Here is a 25,789-nt window from a genome sequence, read left to right on the forward strand (position 1 = left end):
TGCCGCCCGTGCAGGTTGAGCGGCGTGGACGCTCACATCGATGTGCGCGGCACTTCCAAGAGTATCTTTCGCTAGGTTTGGTCTTCTACGGCGCTAGTCGCCCTCGCACCAAGGTGTCACGCCCTCCATCCTTTTGCATCCTGCGGGCGGGCCGAGTTGGCCTCTTTGTCATCCGCGCCATGCATGGCCCGCGGCCACTAGCGCTGCGCTAGTCGAACGGAGACGCATTCCTCAATCCGCTTCCTCCTTCGCATCGAGCGAATTGCCCATAGATCTTTCATCGACGACAATGGTGTGTACGTCCTACATGACCGTCGCCACCTTGCTGGCGGCCCTCGCTCTGGGTGCCACGGAGGCCACGCTGCCCGGCGTGTGCTACGCGCCCTGGCATCACGACACGGTGACCAGCGACGTGCTGGCCACGGACATGGCCCAGATCGCCGAGTACTTCTCGGCCTTCCGTTCGTTCCAGGCCCAGTACAGCGGCATCAGCGTGATTGAGACGGCGGCCAACGCCGGCCTCAAGGTGGCCGTGGGCGTGCAGCTCACGGACTCGTCGGCCATCGACACGGAGATCCAGGCCGTGTGCGACGGCTACTCGTCGTACCCGGACGCCATTGAGGCCGTGTACGTGGGCAACGAGGACCTGGTGAACGGTGACTACGGCACCTTCAGTGCCTCCACGCTGGCCGGATACATCTCGCAGGTCAAGGAGTGCACGAGCAACGCCGTGCCCGTCGGCTCGGTGCAACGCATCAACGAGTGGCTGAACGCCGACGGTGCCTCCACGCTGGCCGCGGCCTGCGATATCATCGGCGTCAACATCTACCCGTTCTTCACCGAGGGCGACGGCACGTCGGTGTCCAAGCTCGAGACCCAGTGGGCGCAGATGCTGGCCGCCGGCTACGACGAGAGCATCATGCACCTGACCGAGACGGGCTGGCCCTACGAGGGCGACGACTACGAGGGCAACTCGCCGTCCTACGACGGCTTGCAGCAGTACCTGGACGACTGGGCAACCTGGTCCTCGAGCGTGCAATCCAGCTACTGGTTCATGATGTACGACACAACCACCAGCTACACGGGCGCCAACTACGAGACGCACTTCGGCATCTTCGGCGACGACATGGTGGCCCACGTGACCATTCCGGGCGGCAGCAGCTCCAGCACGGGCACCACGACCACCACCACCACCTCGTCCACCAGCGACGACACCACGCAGCAGACCACGCAGAGCTCGGCGTCCACCACCACCGACGACTCGACCCAGCAGCAGACCGTGACGGAGGCTTCGGCGTCCACCACGACCGATGATTCGACCCAGCAGCAGACCGTCACGGAAGCCTCAGCTTCGGACGAGACGGAGACGGCCACGCCCGCCCCGACCTCCTCGACGTCGGTGGACGCCTCAAACGAAGAGGACGACACGACCGTCACGGTCACGGATAGCCCCACGGTGACCCCGGCCGCCACGACGGCCTCGACGACGACGACGACGACCACTGCCAACTGCGCCATGTAAGCGTCTAGTGTCGAGACGCTCGTCGGTTGTCCGTCGCCACTGGATACCGGTCAGCGTACATACGCCCACCTTTGCATGTCATTCCGTGGTTAGTCGAGCGGATCCGAATTTTGAAGAGGAGACTTTGGATGGAGCGGTGAACCGAATGCATTCCATGACGCTTCCTCGTTAATATCTACTGAGTGATAGATTTTTTTTCATGCTCTCATGCTGCTTTGCCCTTCTTGCATCGCTGATTTGAGCGCCGTCACGTCAGCGCCGCCGGTCCCATCCCGGACTCGCAAAGGCGCGGCCGGCGCAGCGTGGCGGCGTGCGTGCTCGCGAGAACGCGGCGTTGTGGGCGACATCTGCCCGAGCATTTTTCAAACGAGACGGCGGCGGCCGGCCTCTGCATGAATATGCCCTGCAAGTTGTGCGACCACAGGTGGCTGCGAACACCTTGGCCCGGCACCCGGCATCTGCGGCATCCAGCTCGGTGGGGTCGACATGTGCAGGCATTACAGCACAGTAGCCGTTAACGTACCTGCGCACGAAAGTCGCCATTGCGTCGTTCCCTGCCATGTGCCACACCCGACCTGCTGTCGTGTGGATGTTTGAGGCCGAATGCTGCTCTTGTCCGCACGCTGGCGATCTCTGCCATGCTTGCATTCGTACCGCATGGACGGCCATGTGTAGCACGCGCCACGGTCTCTTGTTCGCGCGCTCGAGTGTCTCTTACCGAAGTCAGCGCGTTGCTGTTCGAACAGCGCAGCGACAACGAGCTTTGCGGCTGAACTAGCCGTCCGCCTGCTCTCTCCTAAGAACCGGAGCGCACATCGTCCGATTCATTCCCCGATTTTCCTCGTCCTGCAAGGAACTACCCCTCCAGCACCTCCCTACCCAACGCTAACGATGGTGTGTGCTACCTACAAGACCGTGTTCGCCATGATGGCCGCCATTGCTCTCGGTACGGCCGAGGCCGGCGTCGGCGTGTGCTACGCCCCGTGGCACCACTCCACCGTGACGGAGGACGTCCTGAAGACCGACATCAAGCAGATCAGCCAGTACTTCTCGAGCTTCCGTACGTTCGAGACGCGCATGAGCAACATCAACGTCATCGACGTGGCCGCCTCCGTTGGCGTCCAGGTCGCTGTCGGCGTGCAGATGAACGACCTGACCGCGGTGGACGCCGAGATCCAGGCCGTGTGCGACGGCTACAAGCGCAACCCCAGCGCGGTCAAGGTTGTGTGGGTCGGTAACGAGAACCTGCAGAACAACGGCTTCGGCACGGTGAGCGCCGACCAGCTCGTGGGCTACATCCAGAAGGTCAAGTCGTGCACCAACAACGGCGTGCCCGTCGGCACCGTGCAGCGCATCAACGAGTGGAACTCGGCCAGCGGCGCCGCCCAGGTGGCCGCCGCCTGTGACTACATGGGTCTCAACATCTACCCCTTCTTCACGCAGGGCGAGCTCGCCCCCGTCGACAAGCTGCAGGCCCAGTGGGAGCAGGTCACGGCCAAGTACGACGCCAAGAAGCTGCAGCTCACGGAGACCGGCTGGCCCTCGGCGGGCGAGCAGTACCAGGGCAACAGCCCCTCGCTCGAGACTATGCAGAAGTACCTCGACGACTTCAAGACCTGGGCGGCCGACAAGACCGAGTCGTACTGGTTCATGATGTACGACTCGACCACCAGCTACACGGGCGCCGAGTACGAGAAGCACTTCGGCATGTGCAACACGGACGGCACGCTCAAGGTGACGATCCCCGGCGGCCTCAACTCGGGCTCGCAGAACCAGACCCAGGGCTCGCAGGCCACCACCGGCTCGCAGAAGCAGGGCACGGAGACCCCGGTCCCGCAGACTCAGGGCTCGCAGACTCAGGGCTCGCAGACCCAGGGCAGCCAGCCTGCCGGTGAGGTCCCGACCAGCACGCCCGCCCCTGCCGCGACGCCGGCCGCCACCGAGGGCGGTGACAACACCCAGCAGGGTGAGGCCACTCCGATCCCTCAGACGGCTGTGGACGTCCCCGAGGTGCGTTACCCCGAGTCGACTCCGGCCCCGACCACCCCCACGGCTGACTACCCGGACGTGAGCGTGCCGGACACGCCTTCGGCCGGCGCCACCCCGGCCCCGACCACCCCCACCGCCGAGATCCCCGCCGTCGAGACCCCCGTGCAGGGAACCCCCGCGGTGACGCCCGCTACCCCGGTGAAGTCTGGCAAGGACTGCGCGATGTAAATCGCCCGACGTGTTGCTGGTCGTTGATCCATACGACTTGCTAGACGTAGATGGAAAGCTCATGCTGTGTAGGAGCACGTAGCGGAGGTGCATAACGAGAAAAAAAAAATCAAAAACAGCGTTTGTACACATATTACTTCAACCTCTATTCATCCTTTCGAAAAGCTCTCAAAGCTCTCGTAAAAATCTGTTCTTGGTGAAGCAGTTGGTTCATTCTTACCCGGTAAAATCGTGAAGGTGTAATCGCTCAATAGGGGTTGTTTGACCCAACGACTCCGCGTTGATGTTGAAGCTGGCAAAGCTCGAATGGATGGGGTGAATCAGCTGGAAGACCTCAGCTCGAAGAGTGCATTTACGCAGCTTGTCTTTGGGCGAACGATGCCCTCGTTGCCTCGTTGCAACGATACCTTTCGTACTACGGAATCCGTAGCCATCGATTCGAGGTGGTCGTTCTTTCCTAGATGGATTCCGTCGTTATGCCTCGCTATGATCTCCACCGCCTTATGGTTTCGTCTCCCTCAGCGCAGCACGCTAACCTGCATCTGCTACCATGGAGCTCGCGGAAATCAATGGTGCAACTCCAAAAGCGATCGAGCGATCGCCGACTTGGCCGCGCTCCATCGAAACGGCTGGGCATATTTTTGAGCGCTTGTCGTGTCGGGACGCAACGCTTCCCCGAAAGGCGTGTGCTCGCTGCTAGTCCAGCTGCAGGCTCCATCTGCCTCCATATCAGGACGTCATTACCAGCGAAGCTCTAGTCGCGAAAGCCTCGCCCACAGTGAGTAGGATCGAGTAGGGTGGCGAGTTTTCCCCACGAGCAGCTTGGACACCTGGCCATTCGATCGCGTCTTCGTGGAATCCGCGTGGCCTGGGCGACGTGAGTCAAATGCAACGTCTCCTCATTCTCCAGAACCTCCGAGGCACGTCCGAATTTATTCCGACTCCTTGCTGTTCGTCCAGCGCGTGGTCCGCAGCTCAAATGACCGCAGCGTGTGGCCTTTGGCGCCGCTCACCCGGACACTCACTTCTCATTTGCTCCACCAAAGCTCAAGCTTCGACCCGGCATTTCTCAATCAACCATGGTCTTCTCCTCGAGCATCCGAGTCGCCGTTGTAATGGCTGCACTCGCGATCGGAGCTGATGCCGGTGCTCTTTCGACCGGGGTGTGCTACGCGCCGTGGCACCGCAGCTCCGTCGACAGTACCGTCGTCGGCCAGGATATGGCAGAGATCGTGAAGGACTTCTCGAGTATCCGCACGTTCCAGGCCCAATTCAGCGGTGTCAATGTCATTAAGGCCGCGGCCGCCGTTGGGCTCAAGGTCGCAGTCGGCGTACAGCTTTCGGACGCCTCTGCCATTGACTCCGAGATCCAAGCAGTGTGCGACGGCTACAGCTCCAACCCGGACGCGGTCGAAGCTGTGTACGTGGGCAATGAGGATCTCCAGAATGGCAACTATGGGGCTTTCAGTGCCGACACATTGGCCGGCTACATGAACAAGGTCAAATCCTGTGTCGGCAGCACCCCCGTTGGTTCTGTCCAGCGGATCAACGAGTGGCTGAGTGCCGATGGGGCAGCAACTCTCGCAGGAGCGTGCGACGTTATCGGCGTCAACATCTACCCGTTCTTCACCGAGAGCGACCAGACTGCCATTGAGAAGCTCGAGGCTCAGTGGGGTCAAATGACGGCCAAATACGACTCGAGCAAACTCCACCTGACGGAGACGGGCTGGCCGTCGAGTGGCGAGAACTATGAGAGCAACGTGCCGTCCACCGAGACCATGCAGCAGTACCTGAACGACTACGTGACGTGGTCCAAGGGCGTGGGGCAGTCGTACTGGTTCATGATGTACGACACCACCACCAGCTACACTGGCGCCGAATACGAGAAACACTTCGGTCTGTTCACTTCTGACGGAACGGAGAAAGTGACAATCCCAAGCGGCGACGGCACCACGACACAGCAGACCAACTCGACCTCGTCGACGGGTTCCGCGAGCCAGCAAACCACAGAAGCCCCCGCTACAACTGAAACCCCGGTGACCACGGCTCCAGTTACGGAGACGCCGGCCACAACCGAAACGCCAGCGACGGCAACTCCTGCTGTCACCGATGCCCCGACATACACAGCGGCTCCGGTTGCTACTAACGCGCCAACCTACACGAAGGCACCGTCCACCGATGGCTCGATTCAAGCGGAGGCTACCCCTGTTGCCATCACTGCAGCTCCTACGGTCACTCCTGCTCCTATCGCAAAGGGCTGCAAGACAGCTTCAAAGTACCTATAAGGCGACCTTGTCGCCTTCATATCTCGCTATTTCTTAATACAATCCGTGTTCTCATTATATGCATCGCTGAGGCGTCATTCAAGTCAAAGCTTTCCATGCTGCTACAGTAGCTGACACCATTAGTGGTCACTGAGCAAGATATTCCTTGAGCTAGATTAATTGAAAGTTGAACAAGGGCCACACAAGTTGAGGAAACGACTCCCTTCAGATATGAATAAGGCGCTTGACCGTAGTTGTACCACCAGCTCTACTGGGCTGCAATGACCATCGCGTTCATCGTTTCTCGATCCAGGTGATTGTTTTTGGATCTTCGACTATGGTCAACATGGTAAACAGCAACTGAGCTACCACTCTACTAGTATGTTGTACTAGTAGGTTCATACAAATAACAACCACAACCAAGAATCCACGAGCGTCAAGCTCGTGCCTCGCACCCGAGTGCCTGTGTATCAAGCTGTCCCCACCTCGCGTGTTGCTGCACTACAAACAATTTACACTTGCACACATTGCAATCGGAGATTGTGCTTTTGTGTCGGGGTGTCGTAGCAATAATGGGCCTCTCAAAGCGTTGTTTTTGACTCAACGAAGCCTGCTGTGGCGATTTTAGAGACATCTGGCGCAGCTTGGGATCTGTTCGATGCGGGGGCTAATCTCGTTTTCATACAATTCGCCATACTGGAACGGCGACCCCCGTGTCATACGCAGCGATGGTCCGCCTTGAAACGTACTGGCTCGCTTGGTGTTCGTCTTGCCCCAACATCTGAACAAACGGAGACGAGGAACTTGCGCACTTCCCGCCTCACTCCATTAGAAAGCGTTGACGTTTCGTAGCTGCCCGCACTCGCGAAACCAAAGCGGAGTACAACAATGGTCTGGTCACCGACCCTGCGCGTGTGCACCTTGGTGGCCGCAGTGGCCATGGGCGTCGTTGACGCTAGCCGTCTTTCTACAGGTATCTGCTACGCTCCGTGGCACCACCCCACTGTCAACGCCGATGTCGTTGGCAAGGACTTGACCCAGGTCGGGCAGTACTTTTCTAGCATTCGTACATTCCAGACACTTTTCAGCGGCGTGAATGTCATCAACTCGGCTGCAGCGGCCGGCATCAAGGTGGCCGTCGGTGTGCAGCTCACGGACCCGGCGCTCATCGACGCGGAAATTCAGGCCGTTTGCGACGGCTACGGGGCCAACCCGAGCGCTGTCGAAGCCGTGTATGTGGGCAACGAGTGCCTCAAGAACAAAGACTTCGGAACTGTCACGGCTGACCAGCTTGTCGGCTACATTACTCGGGTGAAGGCGTGCGTTGGCAACACCCCCGTCGGCTCAGTGCAGCGCATTAACGAGTGGCTCGCGGCCGACGGAGCTCCCACGCTTTCTGCTGCGTGTGACCTTCTCGGTGTCAACATCTACCCGTTCTTCACGAATGGCCCGCAGACGGCCGTGGAAAAGCTCCAGAACCAGTGGGAGCAAATGGCAGCCAAGTACGACGCCAAGAAGATGCACGTGACGGAGACTGGGTGGCCGTCGGTAGGTGAAAACTACGGACAGAACGCTCCGTCGGTGGAAGGCATGCAGCAGTACTTGAACGACTACGTCACGTGGTCCAAGAAAGTCCCGCAGAGCTACTGGTTCATGATGTACGATACAACCACCAGCTACACGGGCGCCGAGTACGAAAAGCACTTTGGCGTCTTCACCTCGGACGGAACGCAGAAGATCACGGTGCCAACCGGCGATGGATCTCCAACACAAACGCAGACTAACACGACGGACTCGTCCCAAAGCCAACAGCAATCGGCAACCCCTCCGGCGACGGATGCTCCTGCTGCTACCAAGACCGGAGCAACGCCAGCCCCCACTCCGACAACTGGTACTCCCGTGTACACATTCTCTGACAACACTGGCAACGAAGCGGTAGGCACTGTCACCGCGCCCAACATTGCTGGCCCAACTCCAGCGCCGACCACCCCCGCTGGAGCCGCGACACCGGCACCGACCAACCCTGAAGCTGGAGCTCCAGCCCCGGCAGCCCCTGAAGCTGGCGTTCCAGCGATCCTTCAAGCAGCGGCACCTACTCCGGCCCCGACAGCTCCTTATGACGGAGCAGCTACTCCAGCTCCGACTACCCCGGAAGCCGAAACACCTTCGACTCCTAAAGCTGGAGCGCCTTTGACACCTGAAGCTGAATCGCGTTCGGTGACGGTGACGCCTGCACCAACGTCTCCTTCGAGTTCGAGCGGATCTGCCGGCAGCCCAACCCAGACTGAAACTTACAGTTCTGGTGGATCTACTGGTGGTTCCGCCGAAACTTACAGCTCTGAAAGCTCGACCGATGGCTCAGCCGATGCTTCTACTGGCGGGTCTGGTGATACGACAACTTCCTCTGGTACTTCTGATGGAGGATTCACGCAGACTGAGGTCACGCCTGCACCGACCGGTACGTCATTGGATACTTCTACCACAGGATCCTCCGACACCGGGTTGACGACTTCGAGCAGCTCAACCGAGGAGGGTTCAACCGAGGAGGGATCAACCGAGGAGGGATCAACCGACACAGGGTTGACGACTTCGAGCAGCTCAACCGAGGAGGGATCAACCGACACGGCGGCGACGCCGGCGCCAACCACGCCTTCAATCACCCCCTCTGTTAGAACCTGCAAGAGGAAGATGTAGATCCAAACTCATAGAGGATTTTTCATAGCCCTAGGGGAGCGCGACTCTGCTTTCGGCTTTCGCTTTGTGTTTGTCTCGTAGGGGTCAATGGAAACTCCTTCTTGTTCAGGTTTGTAAACGACCCGATCAATGAAAAACATGGTTGTTGGCAACGATGTACTCCTTCCAAGGCTGTCACGATACACTTTTTGTTTCGGAGCAATTTCAATCAGTTTCATATTACTACATCCTTGCTAGTTTACAGGCTGCTATTGCGTGTGTAGCTCACCCCGTGGTCGATCGCAACCTCATGGTCGATCCCAAGTAGCGTGCGTTGAGATACATGGCGCGTCAAGGCACCTTGCTCCAATTGACGACGTCGTTCACGCCAAGCGTACAAGTTCCGTCTGCGTTCGGCTGCTGCACTACTCAACCCAGGCGGCGTGACATCATTGAGCACATTTGTACTCGCGTACGGAAACGCAGTAACGCGCTTCTTCAGAGTGGTCGTGAACTTCTTCTTGCGCTTGGCTAGCTCCGTTGGAATCACCTGGAAAACTTCCACTGTTGTATTGATCTGCGGGACTGTGTACTCCCCAACACGGTCAACGGAGCAGGGAATTGCCACCAGATCGGAGTACATGAACAACCAATCGGCTATGCGTTTCGTGACCAAAATCTGGCCGCCATCGCCCAAGTCGCCAATCTCGTTAGCAATAACTTCGGATGCACCTGTGTAGATCATTTTGCCGGTCACAGCATGAACGTCCAGCACCAGCGGGCCATCCGAGTCGACAGCATCATGGATTCCCATACGCACGCGCAGACCGCGAAAAATGAGGTGATGGCCCGAACGCTGCTTCTTGGTCGCAGGCAGTAACCCATGCAGCTCTTTCGGCCAGTTTGCCTCCAGTAACTCCATTTGCACATCCAGGCAATACTCAATGGCCTCTCGAACTGTGTGGAAGGCTAGCTGGAACGCATCGCCCGCAGTCGTAATTTCATATCCTCGATACTTCATCAATAAAGAGCGCAGAATGTTGTCGTGGATCTCCGTCGCCCTCTGCATAATGAGCCCGTCACCCACTCCCCAGAGAGCGCTGGACTGCTGAATGTCTGTGAACACGAACACAGGATTGACAAGAGGCGGCTCTGCCGACTCCACAAGCACCTGCGTTTCTCTCGGAGACAACAATTCGCCGGGTTGCATTAGCCTCGCTTCGACCTGGGCCTCAACATCATCGGGGAGACAGCACCGGCAAAACTCCAGCACGCAAGCCTGACTGCACATGGTCGTAATAGCCAGCGCCAGCCCGGAGATGCAGTACACGACTGCGCTAACGCTGATAAAGTCCATCAGCTTATACTCGCGGTCCGGCATGGCGTACAAGACGACGGACGCAAGCTGGAATTGCAGCGTGAACACCGCGTAAATAATCCTGGACAGCAGCAACCACCAGCCTGTCAGCACAGTCCAAAGACACCTCTCAACCAACTAAAGTCGCCGTACATGATCCTCGAAAGCCGCTGGTAGATCGGGGACGTGACGAATTGGCCCTGCACGTTTTCGTACTTCCTGCCGCCGCACTTGAGCCTCACGATGTTGAACACCATGTACAGGAAGCTCAGGAACTGCGTCAAGTACACGGCCAGCAGACACCTCTGCGTGTAGGCCGTGTAGCCCCTCTTCACCGCGGCCAGCACGGTCTCCGTGACCACGAAGGCAGCGATGACGACCCAGACCCTCCAGAGGTACCACCTGATCTGCTCTCTCTCCTTCTCGGCCCCTCGGTCCATGGACCTGGTGGCGATGAGGCCCAGCTCGTAGGCCAGCGGGAAGGTCCACACGGCCACGGCGAAGAGCGCGCAGTCCCCGAGCACCAAGAGCGCCGTGATTAGCGCGTTATGTGAGACTTTGAAGTGCAGCACGGAGAAGACGCCGAGCTTGCTGTAGCGGTTGGCCAGCAGCTGCTCGCCGGCCTCCGACGTGGAGCTCAGCGGGTTCACGACCCCGACGACCATGTAGACGACGCGGCTGAGGCAGAAGACGAAGTAGCAGAGGAAGAAGGTGAAGAAGAGCCAGCGCACGCTCGACACCTGCAGGTCCCACGACCGGCGCAGGCTGAAGCTCGTCACGCCCGTGGCCACGCAGGACGCGCCCATGGTGACGATGGCCAGCGCCGTCCACACCATTGCACAGGAGTGGCCCGGCGTGGAAGTGTTCCGGCCGACGCTGTGTCGCAGCGGGCCAAACCGCCGCCGCTTGTTGTAAAGTGAAGAAGCTCAAGAAGGTATTGGCCCTGGTTCGGTGACCGCTAACCGCTGCGCTCGGCTCAGTCGGCCGCCCGAACTCACGCTCCGGGTCGAATGGCAAACTGGGCGCAGCAGTCACTCACTCGTTCTGCGCTTTTGGTTCCCCGTTGCTAACAGCTGGTTCGGCTGACCATACACAACTGCCTGCAAAATTTGCAGTGCAAATACCGGTAATACTTGTGCCGATGAGACTTTCTCTTTTTGGCCATGCTGCTTCGACACAACGAATGGCGCGGACCGTGTCAGTGCAGGCTTTGCTGCTGTTTTGAGCAAGGGCTCGTAAACATGTCTCGGACAGGTGTGCAAACATGGCTACGTTGACGTCTGCGACGTGTGAAAAGCACTTCAACTTGCTGGTCTGACGTGACGTGAGCGCCGGGTTGACTCAGTGCCAACCGAGCTGAGGGTCGAACGCGCGGCTGTCGCTGTCTCTGAAGCTCGGTCGCTGCTCTATTTCATATATCATTCACTAGTTTACATGCTTGTCGTACGCGCGTAGCTCGGCCGCGTGTCGAACGCGAAGCTCGGACGGCTGCTCTCGGAACGCATGAGCGCCTGGTGAGACGCCGGCCGGCCCAGCGCTCCTTGCTCCAGCTGCCGGCGGCGCTCGCGCAGCGCGTAGAGGTTGCGGCGACGCTCGGCTGCCACACTGCTCATGCCGGGAGGCGTTCCGTCGTTGCGTGTGAACGAGTTCGCGCCAGTGGCAGGGTTGCCGTGTCCAGGACGCCGCTTGAGCGTCGTCGCGACTGTCGTGGTGAAGTTCTTCTTGCGCTTCGCCAATACTGTTGGGATGACCTGGAACACCTCCACGGTAGTGTTGATCTGGGGGACCGTGTAGTTACCTATGCGATCCACGGAGCACGGGATCGCCACCAGATCCGCGTACATCTCCAGCCAGTCGGCCACACGTCTCGTGACGAGGATCTGTCCGCCATCACCTAAGTCTCCGATCTCGTTCGCGATAACCTCTGACGCGCCTGTGTACGTCATTTTCCCCGTCACTGCGTGCACGTCCAGCACGAGCGTTCCATCTGCATCGACTGCGTCGTGGATGCCCATTCGAACACGGAGCCCGCAGAAAATTAAATGTCGTCCTGCGCGTTGCTTCTTAGTTGCAGGTAGCAGGTTGTGAAGCTCCTTCGGCCATGGAGCCTCCAGCAATTGTAATTGCACATCCATGCAGTACTCAACAGCCTCGCGAACCGTGTGAAAAGCTAGCTGGAATGCGTCGCCGGCAGTCGTGATTTCATATCCACGGTACTTCATCAGTGCGGACCGCAAAATGTTGTCGTGGATTTCTGTGGCGCGCTGCATGATGAGTCCGTCGCCTACACCCCACAAAGCGCTCGATTGCTGGATATCTGTAAATACAAAGACGGGATTTACCAGTGGTGGCTCGGCGGACTCGACGAGGATTTGCGTGTCTCGCGGCGACAGGAGTTCTCCCGGCTGCATGAGTCTCGCTTCGACCTGAGCTTCGATGTCGTCGGGTAAGCACCACCGGCACATCTGCAACACGCACATTTGGCTGCACATAGTTGTAATTGCCAACGCCAGCCCTGAGATGTTGTAGATAACCGTGCTGATGCTCGTGTAGTTGCTCAGTACGTCCCTGTCGTCCGGCATGGCGTACGAAATGACAGACGCGAGCTGGTACTGGAGCGTGAACAGCGCGTAGATCGCTCTGCAAAGGAATCAAACACAACAAGTAATGTTAGTCTTCAACCAGCAGCATGCCTTGCAAAAAGCGCCTGCAGTGGCGTACAGGATCCGCGAGAGGCGTTGATAAATCGGCGAGGTGACAAACTGTCCCTGGACATTCTCGTACTTCCTGCCGTCCCACTTGAGCCTCAGCACCATGAAGAGCATGTACAGGAAGCTCGCGAACATGGTGAAGTACACGGCCAGCTGGAAGGCCTGCGTGGACGTCGTGTAGCCTCCTTTGACCGCTGCGAGAACGGTCTCCGCGACCGTAAAGGCCCCGATGACGGGCCAGACGCACCACAAGTACCATCGAATCTGTTCCTTCTCCTTCTCGGCGCCTCGGTCCATGGTCTTCCTGGCAATGAAGCCGAGCTCATAAATAAGCGGGAACATCCACGTGGCCACGGAGAAGTGCACCGAGTCCCCGGCCACCAGGAAGACCGTGACCAGCGGGTCGTGCGAGACGCGCGAGTGCAGCGGCGCGAAGATGCCAAGTGTCGTGTAGTGGTCGGCCAGGTACTCGTCATTGGCGGTGGTGCCCCATTTTGCCTTGGCGCTCACCGCGACCATGTAGGCCACGCGGGCCGCGCCGTACATGCAGTAGCAGGCGAAGAAGACGAAGAAGAGCCAGCGCACGCTGGAAATCTGCAGGTCCCAGGACCGACGCAGGCTGTAGCTCGTGATGCCCGTGGCCACGCACGAGAGCCCCATGGCCGCGATGGCCAGCGTCGTCCAGACCATGGCCACTATGTTTGGTGGGGTGGAAGGCGACGAGCTCCGTTGCTGTAGTCGCTCCGCCTGTGCACGGGAGGATAGGGAGTGGAGACCGCCACTCGATAGGTATAGTCTCCGTCCGAACGCACGATTACACTGCCCGCTCTTCTAAGCAAACAGAGGTACAGTATCGCGATTATTGCAATAGTGCTCACGCCTTGCCAGTAGCACATCAGCAGACTGGCATGCTAGTGCAACAGCAGTTTGGTGCCGTTTCTGTTTTAGTGGAACCATTTGCAAGTCGGTCTCTAAACGTGTATACCGGTAATTCACGGCAACTACAGTATTGGGAATGGATAAGGTTGTCAATGCATTTTTTGCCAACGCGAATGGAATCAGCTTGCTCGGTTGTATGGAAAACTGGGGCGCTAGTATATTATCTTCTTTAAAATAAGTTAGTTCGTCCGGCTACATGCTCGTGGCGCGGGTGTAGAACGAGCCGTGGTCGATGCGCAGGAACGACCGCTGCACTCGGCCGAAGCGACTCAGGCCGCCGGCCACCGGTGCGCCCGTGTGGTCCGTCGTGGGCAGCAGCAATTGCGGTCGAGACAGTCGCCGCCGCTGCTGTTCAGGAAGCGGCAGCGGGATGGGGAGCTGGCCGGCGTTGCTGGACAAGCGGGAGCGGTTGCTCGACGCGATCGAGTACAGCGACGACGCCGTGGTGGCGCGCCGCTTCTTGAGCGTCGACGAGAACATCTTCTTGCGGCCGCTGAGCACCTCCGGCAGCACCTGGTACACCTCGAGCTTGGCCTTGATCTGCGGGATCGCGTACTCGCCCACTCTATCGACGATGAAGTCGATCGCCACAAGGTCTTCGTACATGACCAGCCAGTCGGCCACGCGCTTGGTCACGAGGATCTGGCCGCCGTCGCCCAAGTCGCCGATCTCGTTGGCGATCACTTCGGACGCGCCGGTGTAGATCATCTTGCCGGTCACGGCGTGGACGTCCAAGATCAACGCTCCGTCCGCCTCTACCGCGTCGTGGATGCCCATCCGCACGCGAAGGCCGCCGAAGATGAGGCGGTGGCCCGCGCGTTGCTTCCTGGTCGCTGGCAGCATGCCGTGGAGCTCCTTCGGCCAGTTCGCAACTAGCAACTGGAGCTGCACGTCTAAGCAGTACTCGACAGCCTCACGCACCGTGTGGAACGCGAGCTGGAAGGCGTCGCCTGCGGTTGTGATCTCGTACCCTCGGTACTTCATCAAGGACGCACGAAGGATGTTGTCGTGGATCTCGGTCGCCCGCTGCATCACCAGGCCGTCACCCATGGCCCACAGGGCGCTGGAGGACTCGATGTCCGTGAACACGAACACTGGATTTACCAGAGGCGGCTCCGCCGACTCCATGAGTACCTGTGTGTCCCTCGGCGACAGAAGGTCGCCTCCCTGCATGAACCTAGTCTGCACTTGAGCTTCGATGTCGTCCGGGAGACACGACCTGCACATGTTGAGCACACAGGCCTGGCTGCACATGGTGGTGACCGCGAGAGCCAAGCCCGAGAGGTGGTAAACGAGCAAGCTGACACTGATAAAGTCCAGCAGCTTGTCCTCGTCGTCCGAGGAGGCGTACATGACCACGGAGGCCAGCTGGAACTGCAGCGAGAAGAGCGCGTAGACGATCATGATGCGCTTGAGCCTCGCGTAGACCGGAGACGTGACGAACTGGCCCTGGACGTTCTCGTACTTCCTGCCCCTGATTTTAAGCCTCACGATGAGCCAGATCATGTATAAGAAGCTGAAGAACTGCACGAAGTAGACGCCGAGCAGGCAGCGCTGCGTGTACTGCGTGTAGCCCCGGTAGGCGATGGCCAGCGTGGCCTCGATCACGGCGTACACGACGACGGCGCCGTGCACCGTCCAGGCGTAGAGCCTGATCTGCTTGCGCTCCTTCTCGGCGCCGCGGTCCATGGACTTGGCCGCGATGTTGGACAGCTCGAAGGTGAGCGGGAACATCCAGAGCGCCACGGCGAAGAGCGCGGCGTCCCCGAAGCACAGCAGCGCCGTGGCCAGGGCGTCGTGGGTCTCCTCGAGCTGCAGCACCGTGTAGATGCCCATGCTGCTGTAGCGGTCGTACGCGACCTCGCTCTCGTTCGAGCTGGACGACGAGTAGTCGGACGTGGACGTCTCGATGGGGTACACGCTCACCCAGAGCAGATACAGCACGCGGGCGCTGCTCCAGAGCCACAGGTAGAGGAAGAAGAGGAAGAAGAGCCACCGCACGCTCGACACGTGCAGGTCCCACGAACGGCGCAGGCTCACCATGGTCATGCCCGTCGACAGGCTGGACAGCGCCATGCACACGACGGCGAGCGCCGTCCATATCATGGCCACGCCGCGGAGACTGAGGCTGGGACGTGGTCGGGGGCTTCCTCGCGGTCGTGGGCTGGGGGCGGCGGGGGCGGCGGGGCTGAAGGGCGGCGGGACGACGCACGGGGAGGCGGTAAGTTAATGTCTTCCTCCTTCCGGTCAATTCTTCCGCCGGATGGGGATTTGGTGTAAAACGCCAGGAGTTAGGTTCAGCGCGGCCAGCCGCCCCGTATACTTGCGTCGAGTCATGGGAGCAGTCATTTCGACACGGCACCAGCATTTGGTCGTGCCGTTGTACCAGACTCGCGGCGAGAGCCACTAGCCTGCTGCTCGGGAAATCATGGCGAGGGAATGATTCGGGGCGTTTTGGACGCCGCCGACGGAGACCGTGGGCTGGCTGGCTGGCACAATGAGAGCGTTAAAGTTAAAGGCGGGTGGAAACCTACTGGATAAATCATTCGACCTTGGGTCTTGCGGCCAGCGCAGAATAAGATCGCCAGTCACGGGTAACGTTGGCGCGAGCCATCTGTGGCCTCGAGTGCCTGTACAGGGTCACCGCTTACAGGCGACCAGCGTTTCCTACGCCACCACGACACGTCACCGAATCTCTGTGAACCGCCAGAGAGACGCTTGGCGACGGCATTGGATATTCTCGGGAGCGCGTGAAGTACGATCACCCGATTGAGGACTCCGACTGTATGTGGTCGTTGATCGAGGGAGGCACCGGGGACTTCCCGGATGTCATCCGGGACTGGCGCAAGGAGGGCGTTCAGCTTCCTGACCGGGTTCGTGCCAAATTGCGCAAAATGCGCCACACGTACGCCAAACCGGGCCCCTGCTGGCGCGTAGGTATCACTACATGTTACTCGAGTTTGGCTGCACCCCGTAGCAGTTGAAACCGCTCTTTGACTACAATGATTGCAAATACAGGTAGGTAGCTCTTAGCAACTAAGTATCTCTAAGCGACTTTTGCGGTTACAGCTTCATTGCCGTTTTCTTTGATATTTTTTTTTTTAAATGTTGATAATAGTAATATATTTACTCATTATTATACCTAAGCTAATAACTAAATGAGTCAGCCGTACACGAATTGCGCCATAGTTGTAGTAAACTATCTTACAGTTTAGCTCGTGAAAATCACAGGAGTCGATACGCGCTCCTGCAAAAGGTACTGGCGACTATCCCCTCTGAAATGAGCAAGCCACTCGCAAGTTGCCCCCCATGGTCTCTTCCTCGAGCTTGCTTTGGTCAGTCGGGTCAAGTTCTCTGCCCTATGATACTTGCGTGCGACGCCAGCGGCGACGACGCTGCTCCAGTCGTTTTCGGAACAAAAAGCATATCATTGCAGGCAAAGTGCATCTGAGAGATATTGCTGAAGTGCGTGCCTCTGGCCCAAAGTCTGGATCACGCGCAGGTCGCATGGGGTCAAACGCGTGCCATTACACGAGTAAGTAGCGATGCTTACGGTGCATGCAAGTTGCAGTTCCCTTCAGTCGACAAGGAGTATGCACAAGCAACCGGTGCAGGTAAGAAGTTCTGCGCATTTTTGCTGCGAGCACTGTCGGAACCACGTCATGCCGTCGTCGATTCCCTCGTTCCCGGCATCATGAGACTCCCCCCCCCCCCCCCCCCCCCCCTGCAACATGAAGACCCGTCGAATTCCGGAAGCTGCCGGCGCCAAGCTCACTCCGCCTAGTCTTTTGCCAGTGACGTGCTGCAGTCCACTTGCAGAAATCGGTGCTCGGAGCAGAGACGGACAAGTTCCCCCCGCGAGTGATGAAAGATCGCGCTGGCTGGCTGGACTGGTGAAAGCCGTCTGCTGCGAGCCGGCAGCGGCAGCGAATGCGCATTGCAGTGCGGTGCATTCCTCGCTCGCAACGCCGTCGGACTCAACTCAGCCAGAGGGAAAGCTTGGCTGGCTCCCTGCGCTGTAAACACGCTGCCTGTGACCAGGCAGTGCCTGGGGGACTGCCGCCGGCCGACGCCACTCCGAATGTCTGGCTTCCGATCCCAAGCAGCGCTCCTGCGCCGAGCCATTCGTCTTGACGGAGGTGATGTGCTTCCCAGACCTCGCGCCGCGCGCGACTCGCGCGGTCCGCCCGCCTGGCAGTTGAGGCATGTTCCTCATCGCGGCCGGCTATATCGCGGCCTCGGCGAGCAGAGACGTCGGAGTGTCCTCGTGCTGCACACTCACACCGATTATGCTTTGCATGGGACGCCGATGATCATGTGCGGAATTAAAATCCTATCGGGGCGTGAACGGCTGTGGCCCCAGCACTGGGCAATACAAGGAGACTTGTTGCCGCAGCAACTCCATCGTCAATGGACGGCATGCATGGCCGGCGGTCCATCTTCCTAACGCGCGTGTCTGTCTCGTGGTCCCATCGGACAGGATCGGGCGCGGTACTACAGTAACTATTACAGTAATTTAGACGGCATCGATGTCCGTCCGCGCTGCTCGCTGCACGGTGCACGGTACACAGTGCGCGCGGCCGGTCCGCCGGTCGAAACGAACGCTTACTTGCTGCGTGCTGACCAACCAACCAACCGACTGACCGGCGGAGATCTGTCAAGTATGTGCATGTGTTGAGAGGCCTCAGGCAGTGGACGTTTCTCTGAATATCAACACAGCAAATACTTGAGTGCGCAGGAGTACATTGCATTGTAGCACCAACGTAGCGAGCACCAGAGCCCGCAGTGGCGCCAGTGCAACTTCGCGGCAGCCAACCACACCGAGAGAAGCGCCACGCCCAACGGTGTCGACGAATCGGTTCGAATTGGGTGGTCTCCCGTAAAGCGTGTCTACAGTAGATATTTCTCAAATTCAAAAAGTGCGCACTGAAAAAATCGAAATACCTGCTACATTGTATACCTTCATATAGTTACTGTCATGTGAAATATTATAATATGTGACATACATATGAAAATATGCGGTAAATGTAGGTCAAGTGAATTTGAGCGCGCACTTTTTGAATGAGTGTTGACTTGAGAATAACACCGTCGTGCAATGGTGTAATTACTGTCTGTTAAACACTTCCTTTGCGGTAGCATGTGCTCTTTCCAGTGACTTGCTTCGGATGCTGTCGAGGCTGAAACGAATCCGCTCGACTGGTTGACATCGCTGGAATGATGCTCGAATCCATTTCGTGGGCTGGGAACTCACGGATGTGCTAGGACCCGTTTCTAAGAAACGGGTTAAGAAACTTTCTTGGGATGGTAGTCACAGTGCCCGCGATCGTAGCCTCTTGACCACGCTGCAACCGGTGTCGTATTTCCGCCCCATGGGGGAGACCTCCATATCTACGACTATCTTGCCCTCATGCGAGTACAGAATCTCGAAGGCCTTGAGCTCGTCCAACTCCCGAGTCCTCGAGTGGCGGCACCTCCTCTTCATCCTGCGGCGGCAGGTCAGCAAGACCAAGCGCGGTGTGCGTCAGGTGGACAGCGACAAAGTTGACGCCAACATCAAGTACTGAGTTAGGTTAGTCATGTACTGCCACCTCAGAGAGGGTTTCGGGGCGTGACTTGGGTTCAGTATGGTGCGCGAAAACCCCTCTAAAGGTGGCAGTGTTACCTGTCAAAATTGTTAGCTCTGCATTTCGAACCCGATTTTTGTAACACAAATATTGCGGCCCGGCTGTGGCCGGCCAATTTTCGGCCCGCGGCCAGTCCAGTCTCACTTCGGCATTGGATTGATGGCGATCAGCACCTGAAGCGCGCCAGCCCCCGCCCCGCCCCGCCAGCCCAGCACAGCGCGCGCCAGCCCCGCGTCGCCAAAGATCTCGCGGAAACGCAGCGCGCAGTCGCAAATCCCGCGCGCAAAGAGCCGCCGCGGGCCAGTCGATAGATAACCCCGAGCAAAGAGACCCAGGGGAAGCAACAGACGCCGGCCGCCAGGTGGCCCCGCCCAGTTAGCCAACGCCGCGAGTGGCCCGGCCCATTCATTAACTCAGAGCAGAGTGCCAGGAAGCAGCAGGTCGGCCCGGGCCGCCTCTACTTCGGAGGCCGTTAAGCGACTCAGAGCTGCGTCGCATGACGACGCGCGCGGACTCGAGCCAGCGCCACCGACAGGACAAGACGGCGGCCACTATGGCCAGTAGCAGCCAGCGGATGGCGCTCAGCGCCAACAAGAGCAAGAACTGGCGGGCCAACTACCTGCGCGCGCTCAACATCTTCACGCCGGACTTGGCGCCGGCCACGCGCGGCCGACACGCCTCGGCCAACGGGGATGGGAGGCGGCCAGCAGCTCAACAGGCCGCTGGACGCTCCGAATCGGCTACGAGCCGCCGGCGCGCGGTGGCCGCAGCTTCGGCGTCGACGGACGAACCGACGCGCCGCCCGGACGGTAGCAACAATAGCCGGGGCCGCTCCTCCGTGTCGGCGTCCACCACGTCGGCCAGACAGAGCAGCAGCAGGTCCGGGTCGTCGTCTCGGAGCAGGAGGGGCCCGTCCCCTTCGGACGACAAGGCCTCGTCCTACGTGTTCGGCCTGCGCTCGCATCTCTTCCGCGCGCGGAGGCTCGCGCCCCGGAGCGACATGATGGTCGTGGATCACGTGTCGGCGCCCATCGAGATCCCCACAGGCTCTTCGGTGACGTCTCCGGCCGCGGACAAGCTGTCGGACAGGAGAGACTCGGAGTCGCATCGGCGACGCGGCAGCAGCCACGACTTCCAGAACTCGACGGACAAGCAGCCGATGGTGCAGTTGCTGTCCTGGGAAGAGCCGTCCGTGATGCTCGGCAGTGGAGGCTGGCCGCTCGAGAGCGACAAGCGCAGCAGCAGCAATAACGACATATCTGCGGGCGTGGCGATTCCTATGAGCAGGAACGACGGGGGGCGGTCTAGACGACCGTCGCGTCCGTATTCAGGCCCTGGTGGTATTGCAGAGGAGTGCGAGGATACCGAGGACGAAGATGCGGACGGGCTCACAAACACAGAGGAGGACGACGATGACATATTTAAGATGGAGTTCGAAGGCGAAGGCGGCGACTCCAACGCCAGTAATAACGTATTTAGGAGCAAGCGCGCGAGCAGCGGTCGGCGGCGTGTGGAGCTGCGGCACCATCGGCCCGGAGGTTTTGACGATTTCGACGACGACGAGGAAGATGATGTCGTTACGCCCCTGTCTGCGTCGTTTGTGCCTCCGCACCAAATGGTTGAGCGCGGGTGCTTCTCGCTGGGTCTGCGCGACGAGCTCAAGCGGAAACCCGGCCTGCACATTTAGGATGGCAGTTCGTGTCGTAGCAGGCTAGGTAAGAGACTCAGTTTTTGGGGAATTTTAGAGTGATAGGAAGGAAGGGTCAGTTAGAACACCAAGTTACTATGAAGCAAATTCAGGCATCTTGCACAACAGCCAATGTACTAGTAGATGAGGTACTCTGTCTAAGACAACCCACCAAAGGAGAAGCACCACGATGTCTTTTGTGTTGGTAAACTTGCAACGATTCTTTATGCATTAGATAGGACGAAGAAACATCGAACTACGCAGCTACTGCTCAATCTACTAGACTACAAACAACAAACGATGACCTACTTAATAGTAATATCTATTAGCACTCGAGCTCCCTCTCTGGGGAGTGCGAGGTGTGTGGAACCACGGTGTGGGCGAGCCCATAGGCGTCTCCAGAGATGTCTCCAGGCCACTCTCAGTGGAGCCTGAGATTGACCGATTCGCAACGTGCGGGATGCGGCTCTTCTGGTCTTTGGCGAAAATCTTCTTACGGCGACTAAGTTCCTCGGGCAGTGCCTCGTAGACAGCCACACGCATGTTCACCTGCGGGACCATGTAGTCGCAGAGATAGTCAACGGAGTAATTCATGGCCAACGCGTCCTTGTTGGTCATCAGCCAGTCGGCAATTCGTCGCGTGATCAGGATCTGGCCCCCAGCGCCTACATCACTCACTTCGCTGGCGATAACCTCGGACGCTCCTGTGTAAACGGTCTTGCCTGTGACAGCGTGCGGGCTGTGGTGAAGGTGTCCATCGGAGCCCATGGCATCGTGAATTCCCATTCGAACACGCAATCCGCGGAAAATAACTCGGTGCCCCGCTCGCCTCTTCTTGGTTGCTGGTACGAGGCCGTGGAGCTCTCTGGGCCATTTGGCCGCGAGCAACTGCAGCTGAACGTTCAAGCAGTAGGACACAGCCTCTCGAATTGTGTGGAAAGCCAATTGGAACGAGTCGCCTGCCGTCGTGATCTCGTATCCTCGGTATGGTGTCAGCAAGGAACGAAGCACGTCGTCATGGACTTGAATAGCCCGCTGCATGATCTTGCCATCATCGATACCCCACAGCGCGCTGGAGGATTCGATATCAGTCACGACAAACACTGGGTTTAATACAGGAGGGATGATCGACTCCTCTCGTTCTTGATCACCTGGTAGTTCTCCTCGGTTCGCCTCCACCACCAACTGAACGAGCATCTCGTCGGAAAGGCAACAGCCGCAAAATCGCAATGTGCACGGCAAACTGCAGCCAGTACACAGCGCAAGTGCAAACCCCGTGGCGTTGTACACCACTTGACTCAGACCGATGTAGCTCAGCGCTGCTTCGTCGCGTGGGGTGTACACGTACGTGAACAGTGACGTAACCTCGTATTGAACGGCGAATACTGCGTACACGAGCATGATCCGCTTGAGACGTTGATACACGGGAGAAACTTTGAAGCGGCCGTTGATAGACTCCACATCTCGCCCCTTGCGCTTGAGCAGCAACAACATCACTCCCATGTAGACTAATGTCACGATCTGCATGATGTAGATGCACAGCGCTAGCCGATACGTATATCGTGAATATCCCCCGCTAAGAACGCTCAGAACGGTCACCCCAATTGAAAAACACACGATAAGTGAGTGGCCCACGATGATGTACATACGAATCTTGGCTTGTTCTTTGGTTGTGCCCCGGTCCATCGACTTGGCAGCGATTTTGGACAGTTCGTAAATGAGTGGAAGCACCCAAAAGGCCATCGCAAAATGCATGACGTCGCAAAAACACAATAAAATTGACGGGAATAGTCTTCGTGAAGCCGCGAGATCCGTCGTGGCGTAAATTCCTAGCTGGTCCAACTGCTTGCTTGTGTACGGAACGTGGTTGTTTCCGTCGACGAACTCCTTGATCGGTAGCATAACCACCCAAAGGTAGTAACTCGCGCGACCAAGAGTGTACAGCCAAAGGTAGGCGAAAAAAGTCAGGAAGAGCCACCGCACGCTTGATACCCTGAAATCCCAGTCGCGGTACAGCTTTATCGCGATAAGCATCGAAGAAACGTTGGACAGCAGAACAGAGGACAGGCCGATGGTGGCCCATATCATAACCATTGTCTGTAGATGGATAAATAAGAGACGCCGGCCCCGCGAACTCGACTTGGTGGGCGGGAATCCGTGTACCTGCGCACGAGTGTGCGCAGGTTCTCGCCCTTTATTGTTGGCCACGTCGATTCTTAATGCGGTGGATGGGAGTCCGCCCTACAAACCCCGACAAGATGAACGGGTTCGGGGCGTGCCCATCTGTTGAACCGGATTTGGTCTCCGCTACTGGAGTTGTGCTCGACAACCAGGGTTCCTGCCACCAGATGGGTGTTCCACCCTCTGCCAGCGCTGCAGGAGTGACTAAAAAGAACTTGCTGTGGTGCTGCAACTTGCTTCCTTAAGCACCGCATGAATATTATGGTCTGGTGCGTCTGGATCCACATTGTGCAGGTTCCACAGATGTCCATGATCGGGCGTTGTGTGGAAACCCTGGCGCGATTGAAGTCCTCAGCATTACTATCTTTCCGTGCCTTTGCATCGAAGAAGCCAAGCTTGAATGCAACGATCATGGTTCAAGATCGTGACTGCCGAATACTCGCGAAAGCCGGCCATCATGCCAATGTCGTGGTTCTCTTTTTTGATCAAACTCTGGGCGAGGTCCATCTGACAACGTTTACCCTTGCACAGATTGAAGAGATAGCTAACACGATATAACAGTTTACAGCTTGAGCGCAAACAATTCTCGACATCTCCAGAGTTATCTGTGCTACTGTGCATACCGTACGTAGCCAAGATAAACACACACACAAATACAAGAGACGGACAAATCCTTCCCCGGACAGATAGCACTCCAAGCGAAGAAGTCGCAAATGTTATTATATCATTAGGAGGTAATTTATCATTAGGAATTTGAACCATTCTAATTTCTACATTTAGAACTATCCAAATTCCTCCGCTGATACCAACATGCTCGGGTTCCAGTACGTCGTGGCCAAGTCGCGCGAGTTGTCCTCTGCGCTCGACCGGGAGCTGGCCGCCGCCAGCAGCCGCGCGGCCCCGTTTAGCTCCGTGTCCAGCACGTCCAGCGTCGAAATCGCGGCGTCAAACGCCGTTCTGGGCGCTCCAGAAGCTCCAGCAGCCTCGAATCCCTCGGCGCGCAATGAAGGCCAGGAATTCCTCCGCGCGCAGCAGAAACTGCAGGCCCAAGCAGTGGCCAACCACCAGAAACTAATGCACAGGTGGCCGGCACTTCTACCCGTGCAAGTTGCAGGGAGAAATTCGTAGTAGTTAACGAGATATTGAATTTTTTTTCTTCCTTGTGTCATAGTGGCCAGGAACTCGACGCGGCCTTGGCCCGCGCGCGGGCCACGCTGCAGGCCCAAGCGGCCAGCGAGCAGTTTCTAGCCCAGAACTTCCACCTGGTGGCCAGGGTGCGGCAGCAGCTCGCGGGGGTTCGATCTCTCGTGCTCAAGCTGGCCGAGGAGGCCGACGAGGTGGAGACGTTACTGGTGCAGCGCTGCGAGGAGAGCGCGGCCAGGCAGAACGCCGAGTTCGCGGCCAAGCAGCAGCAGGAGCTCGAGAAGTTCGAGGCCGGGATCGCGCGGGAGTCGCAGGGCCGCAAGCGCGAGCTGCTGGAGATGAGGCGCCAGAAGCTGACCAGCGCCTTCATGAACGACCTCAAGACGTACCAGACGCTGGTGGCCCATCACGGAGACGCCGCAGCGGCCGAAGCGAGGCTCGTGAAGGACGAGAAGGAGAACGTGACGCTGGACGAAGTGGACCTGGTCGTCACGGCGGACCCGGACCAGCTAGATGCGTTCTACGACTCCGGATCGGACGAGGAGGAGGAGACCACGCACAGCCCGAGGTTCTCGTCCCCGCCGGTTCCGACGGAGCTGGCGGAAGAAGAGGAAGAGAAGAGTGAAGAGAAGGAGGAGGTTGTTGAAGCGTCTGACAAGGCTGGAGAGAAAGCTCAAGAGGAAGCGGTGGAAACTGCAGGAACAGAACCACCAGCGAATGCAGAAGCTGGCAAGAAGGCTGAAGTGGCGGAGGGTGCTGATAAGACCAAGGATGGAGAGAAGGATGAAGATCTAGAGGTTGAGGCAGGAGAAGAGGCGAAGCAGGCGGCTTGAGTGTGGTAGATCGACGTGGACAACTATGAGGTATCAGCATGCACCAGCAAGGCGATATTTATGATGGATGAACCAGAGCGGTCAAGCTTGCCACCTAATCAAACCGGAATGTGATCACTTGAATTTGGTGTTATACCGACGAGTCACGCTGGACGCGTCGCTTCAGTGCATATCTATCGAGCAGAACGAGACGGTGAACAATGGAGGCGAAGAGAGGTGCCGCGGTGTCCGAGTCGGAGCTGAACAAGGCCAGCAAGGAGCTTCACGCCACGAAAGGCACTCGGGAGCACTCGGATTCGCTGGACTATGACCCGGTGGTGGCGGAGAAACTCGAGGCTCTCTACGAAAAGTTTGACGGCGACGTCAAGGCCATCTTCGAGGTGGGAGATACTGAAGTACCCACACAGCTCCGTCATTCGCACTGATCTGCTAAATTTTACTCGTTGGATGGTTTTAGGAGCTGGACGAGAATCCGCGCAAGGCACTCAAGTACCCACCGATATCGGCCGCCGAGTTCGGCAAGAAGTACGCGCAAGGATTCTACACGATGGCTGAGGCCAAGTGACCTCTCTTGATTGAACAGGAACGAAGAGGTTCCAAGCGAGCATTTCAATTTGTCGGGCTCTCAACCAGCTAAT

The 25,789-nt window shown here is 58.2% G+C and overlaps 9 protein-coding genes across 9 annotated transcripts; 5 read left to right on the top strand and 4 right to left on the bottom strand.

Moving 5' to 3' along the window:
* Positions 1–307: 307 nt before the first annotated feature.
* IUM83_02158 (Carbohydrate-binding protein) lies at positions 308–1,522 on the top strand (the record flags this gene model as incomplete). Its single annotated transcript, XM_067926059.1, has 1 exon — positions 308–1,522. The coding sequence occupies one exon, from the start codon at positions 308–310 to the stop codon at positions 1,520–1,522; it is 1,215 nt and encodes a 404-aa protein (XP_067800734.1).
* Positions 1,523–2,413: 891 nt separating this feature from the next.
* IUM83_02159 (Glycosyl transferase) lies at positions 2,414–3,739 on the top strand (the record flags this gene model as incomplete). Its single annotated transcript, XM_067926060.1, has 1 exon — positions 2,414–3,739. The coding sequence occupies one exon, from the start codon at positions 2,414–2,416 to the stop codon at positions 3,737–3,739; it is 1,326 nt and encodes a 441-aa protein (XP_067801124.1).
* A 5,196-nt stretch (positions 3,740–8,935) lies between these two features.
* Positions 8,936–10,869, bottom strand: IUM83_02160 (Adenylate cyclase; the record flags this gene model as incomplete). Its single annotated transcript, XM_067926061.1, has 2 exons — positions 8,936–10,115; positions 10,187–10,869. 2 exons carry the CDS (start codon positions 10,867–10,869, stop codon positions 8,936–8,938), a joined length of 1,863 nt encoding a protein of 620 aa, XP_067801014.1.
* Positions 10,870–11,463: 594 nt separating this feature from the next.
* On the bottom strand, positions 11,464–13,434 carry IUM83_02161 (Adenylate cyclase; the record flags this gene model as incomplete). Its single annotated transcript, XM_067926062.1, has 2 exons — positions 11,464–12,673; positions 12,755–13,434. 2 exons carry the CDS (start codon positions 13,432–13,434, stop codon positions 11,464–11,466), a joined length of 1,890 nt encoding a protein of 629 aa, XP_067801013.1.
* Positions 13,435–13,875: 441 nt separating this feature from the next.
* On the bottom strand, positions 13,876–15,789 carry IUM83_02162 (Adenylate cyclase; the record flags this gene model as incomplete). The annotated part of the gene is made up of 1 exon (XM_067926063.1): positions 13,876–15,789. The coding sequence occupies one exon, from the start codon at positions 15,787–15,789 to the stop codon at positions 13,876–13,878; it is 1,914 nt and encodes a 637-aa protein (XP_067801012.1).
* A 4,014-nt stretch (positions 15,790–19,803) lies between these two features.
* Positions 19,804–20,994, top strand: IUM83_02163 (ATP-dependent RNA helicase; the record flags this gene model as incomplete). The annotated part of the gene is made up of 1 exon (XM_067926064.1): positions 19,804–20,994. One exon carries the CDS (start codon positions 19,804–19,806, stop codon positions 20,992–20,994), a length of 1,191 nt encoding a protein of 396 aa, XP_067801011.1.
* A 309-nt stretch (positions 20,995–21,303) lies between these two features.
* Positions 21,304–23,088, bottom strand: IUM83_02164 (Adenylate cyclase; the record flags this gene model as incomplete). The annotated part of the gene is made up of 1 exon (XM_067926065.1): positions 21,304–23,088. One exon carries the CDS (start codon positions 23,086–23,088, stop codon positions 21,304–21,306), a length of 1,785 nt encoding a protein of 594 aa, XP_067801017.1.
* Positions 23,089–23,985: 897 nt separating this feature from the next.
* Positions 23,986–25,151, top strand: IUM83_02165 (uncharacterized protein; the record flags this gene model as incomplete). Its single annotated transcript, XM_067926066.1, has 2 exons — positions 23,986–24,257; positions 24,347–25,151. 2 exons carry the CDS (start codon positions 23,986–23,988, stop codon positions 25,149–25,151), a joined length of 1,077 nt encoding a protein of 358 aa, XP_067801016.1.
* A 200-nt stretch (positions 25,152–25,351) lies between these two features.
* IUM83_02166 (uncharacterized protein) lies at positions 25,352–25,716 on the top strand (the record flags this gene model as incomplete). Its single annotated transcript, XM_067926067.1, has 2 exons — positions 25,352–25,531; positions 25,609–25,716. The coding sequence occupies 2 exons, from the start codon at positions 25,352–25,354 to the stop codon at positions 25,714–25,716; spliced, it is 288 nt and encodes a 95-aa protein (XP_067800869.1).
* Between the last annotated feature and the right edge of the window lie 73 nt (positions 25,717–25,789).

This window comes from Phytophthora cinnamomi, assembly GCF_018691715.1.
Source record: "Phytophthora cinnamomi strain GKB4 chromosome Unknown Contig0, whole genome shotgun sequence".
Classification (NCBI taxonomy): domain Eukaryota; phylum Oomycota; class Peronosporomycetes; order Peronosporales; family Peronosporaceae; genus Phytophthora; species Phytophthora cinnamomi.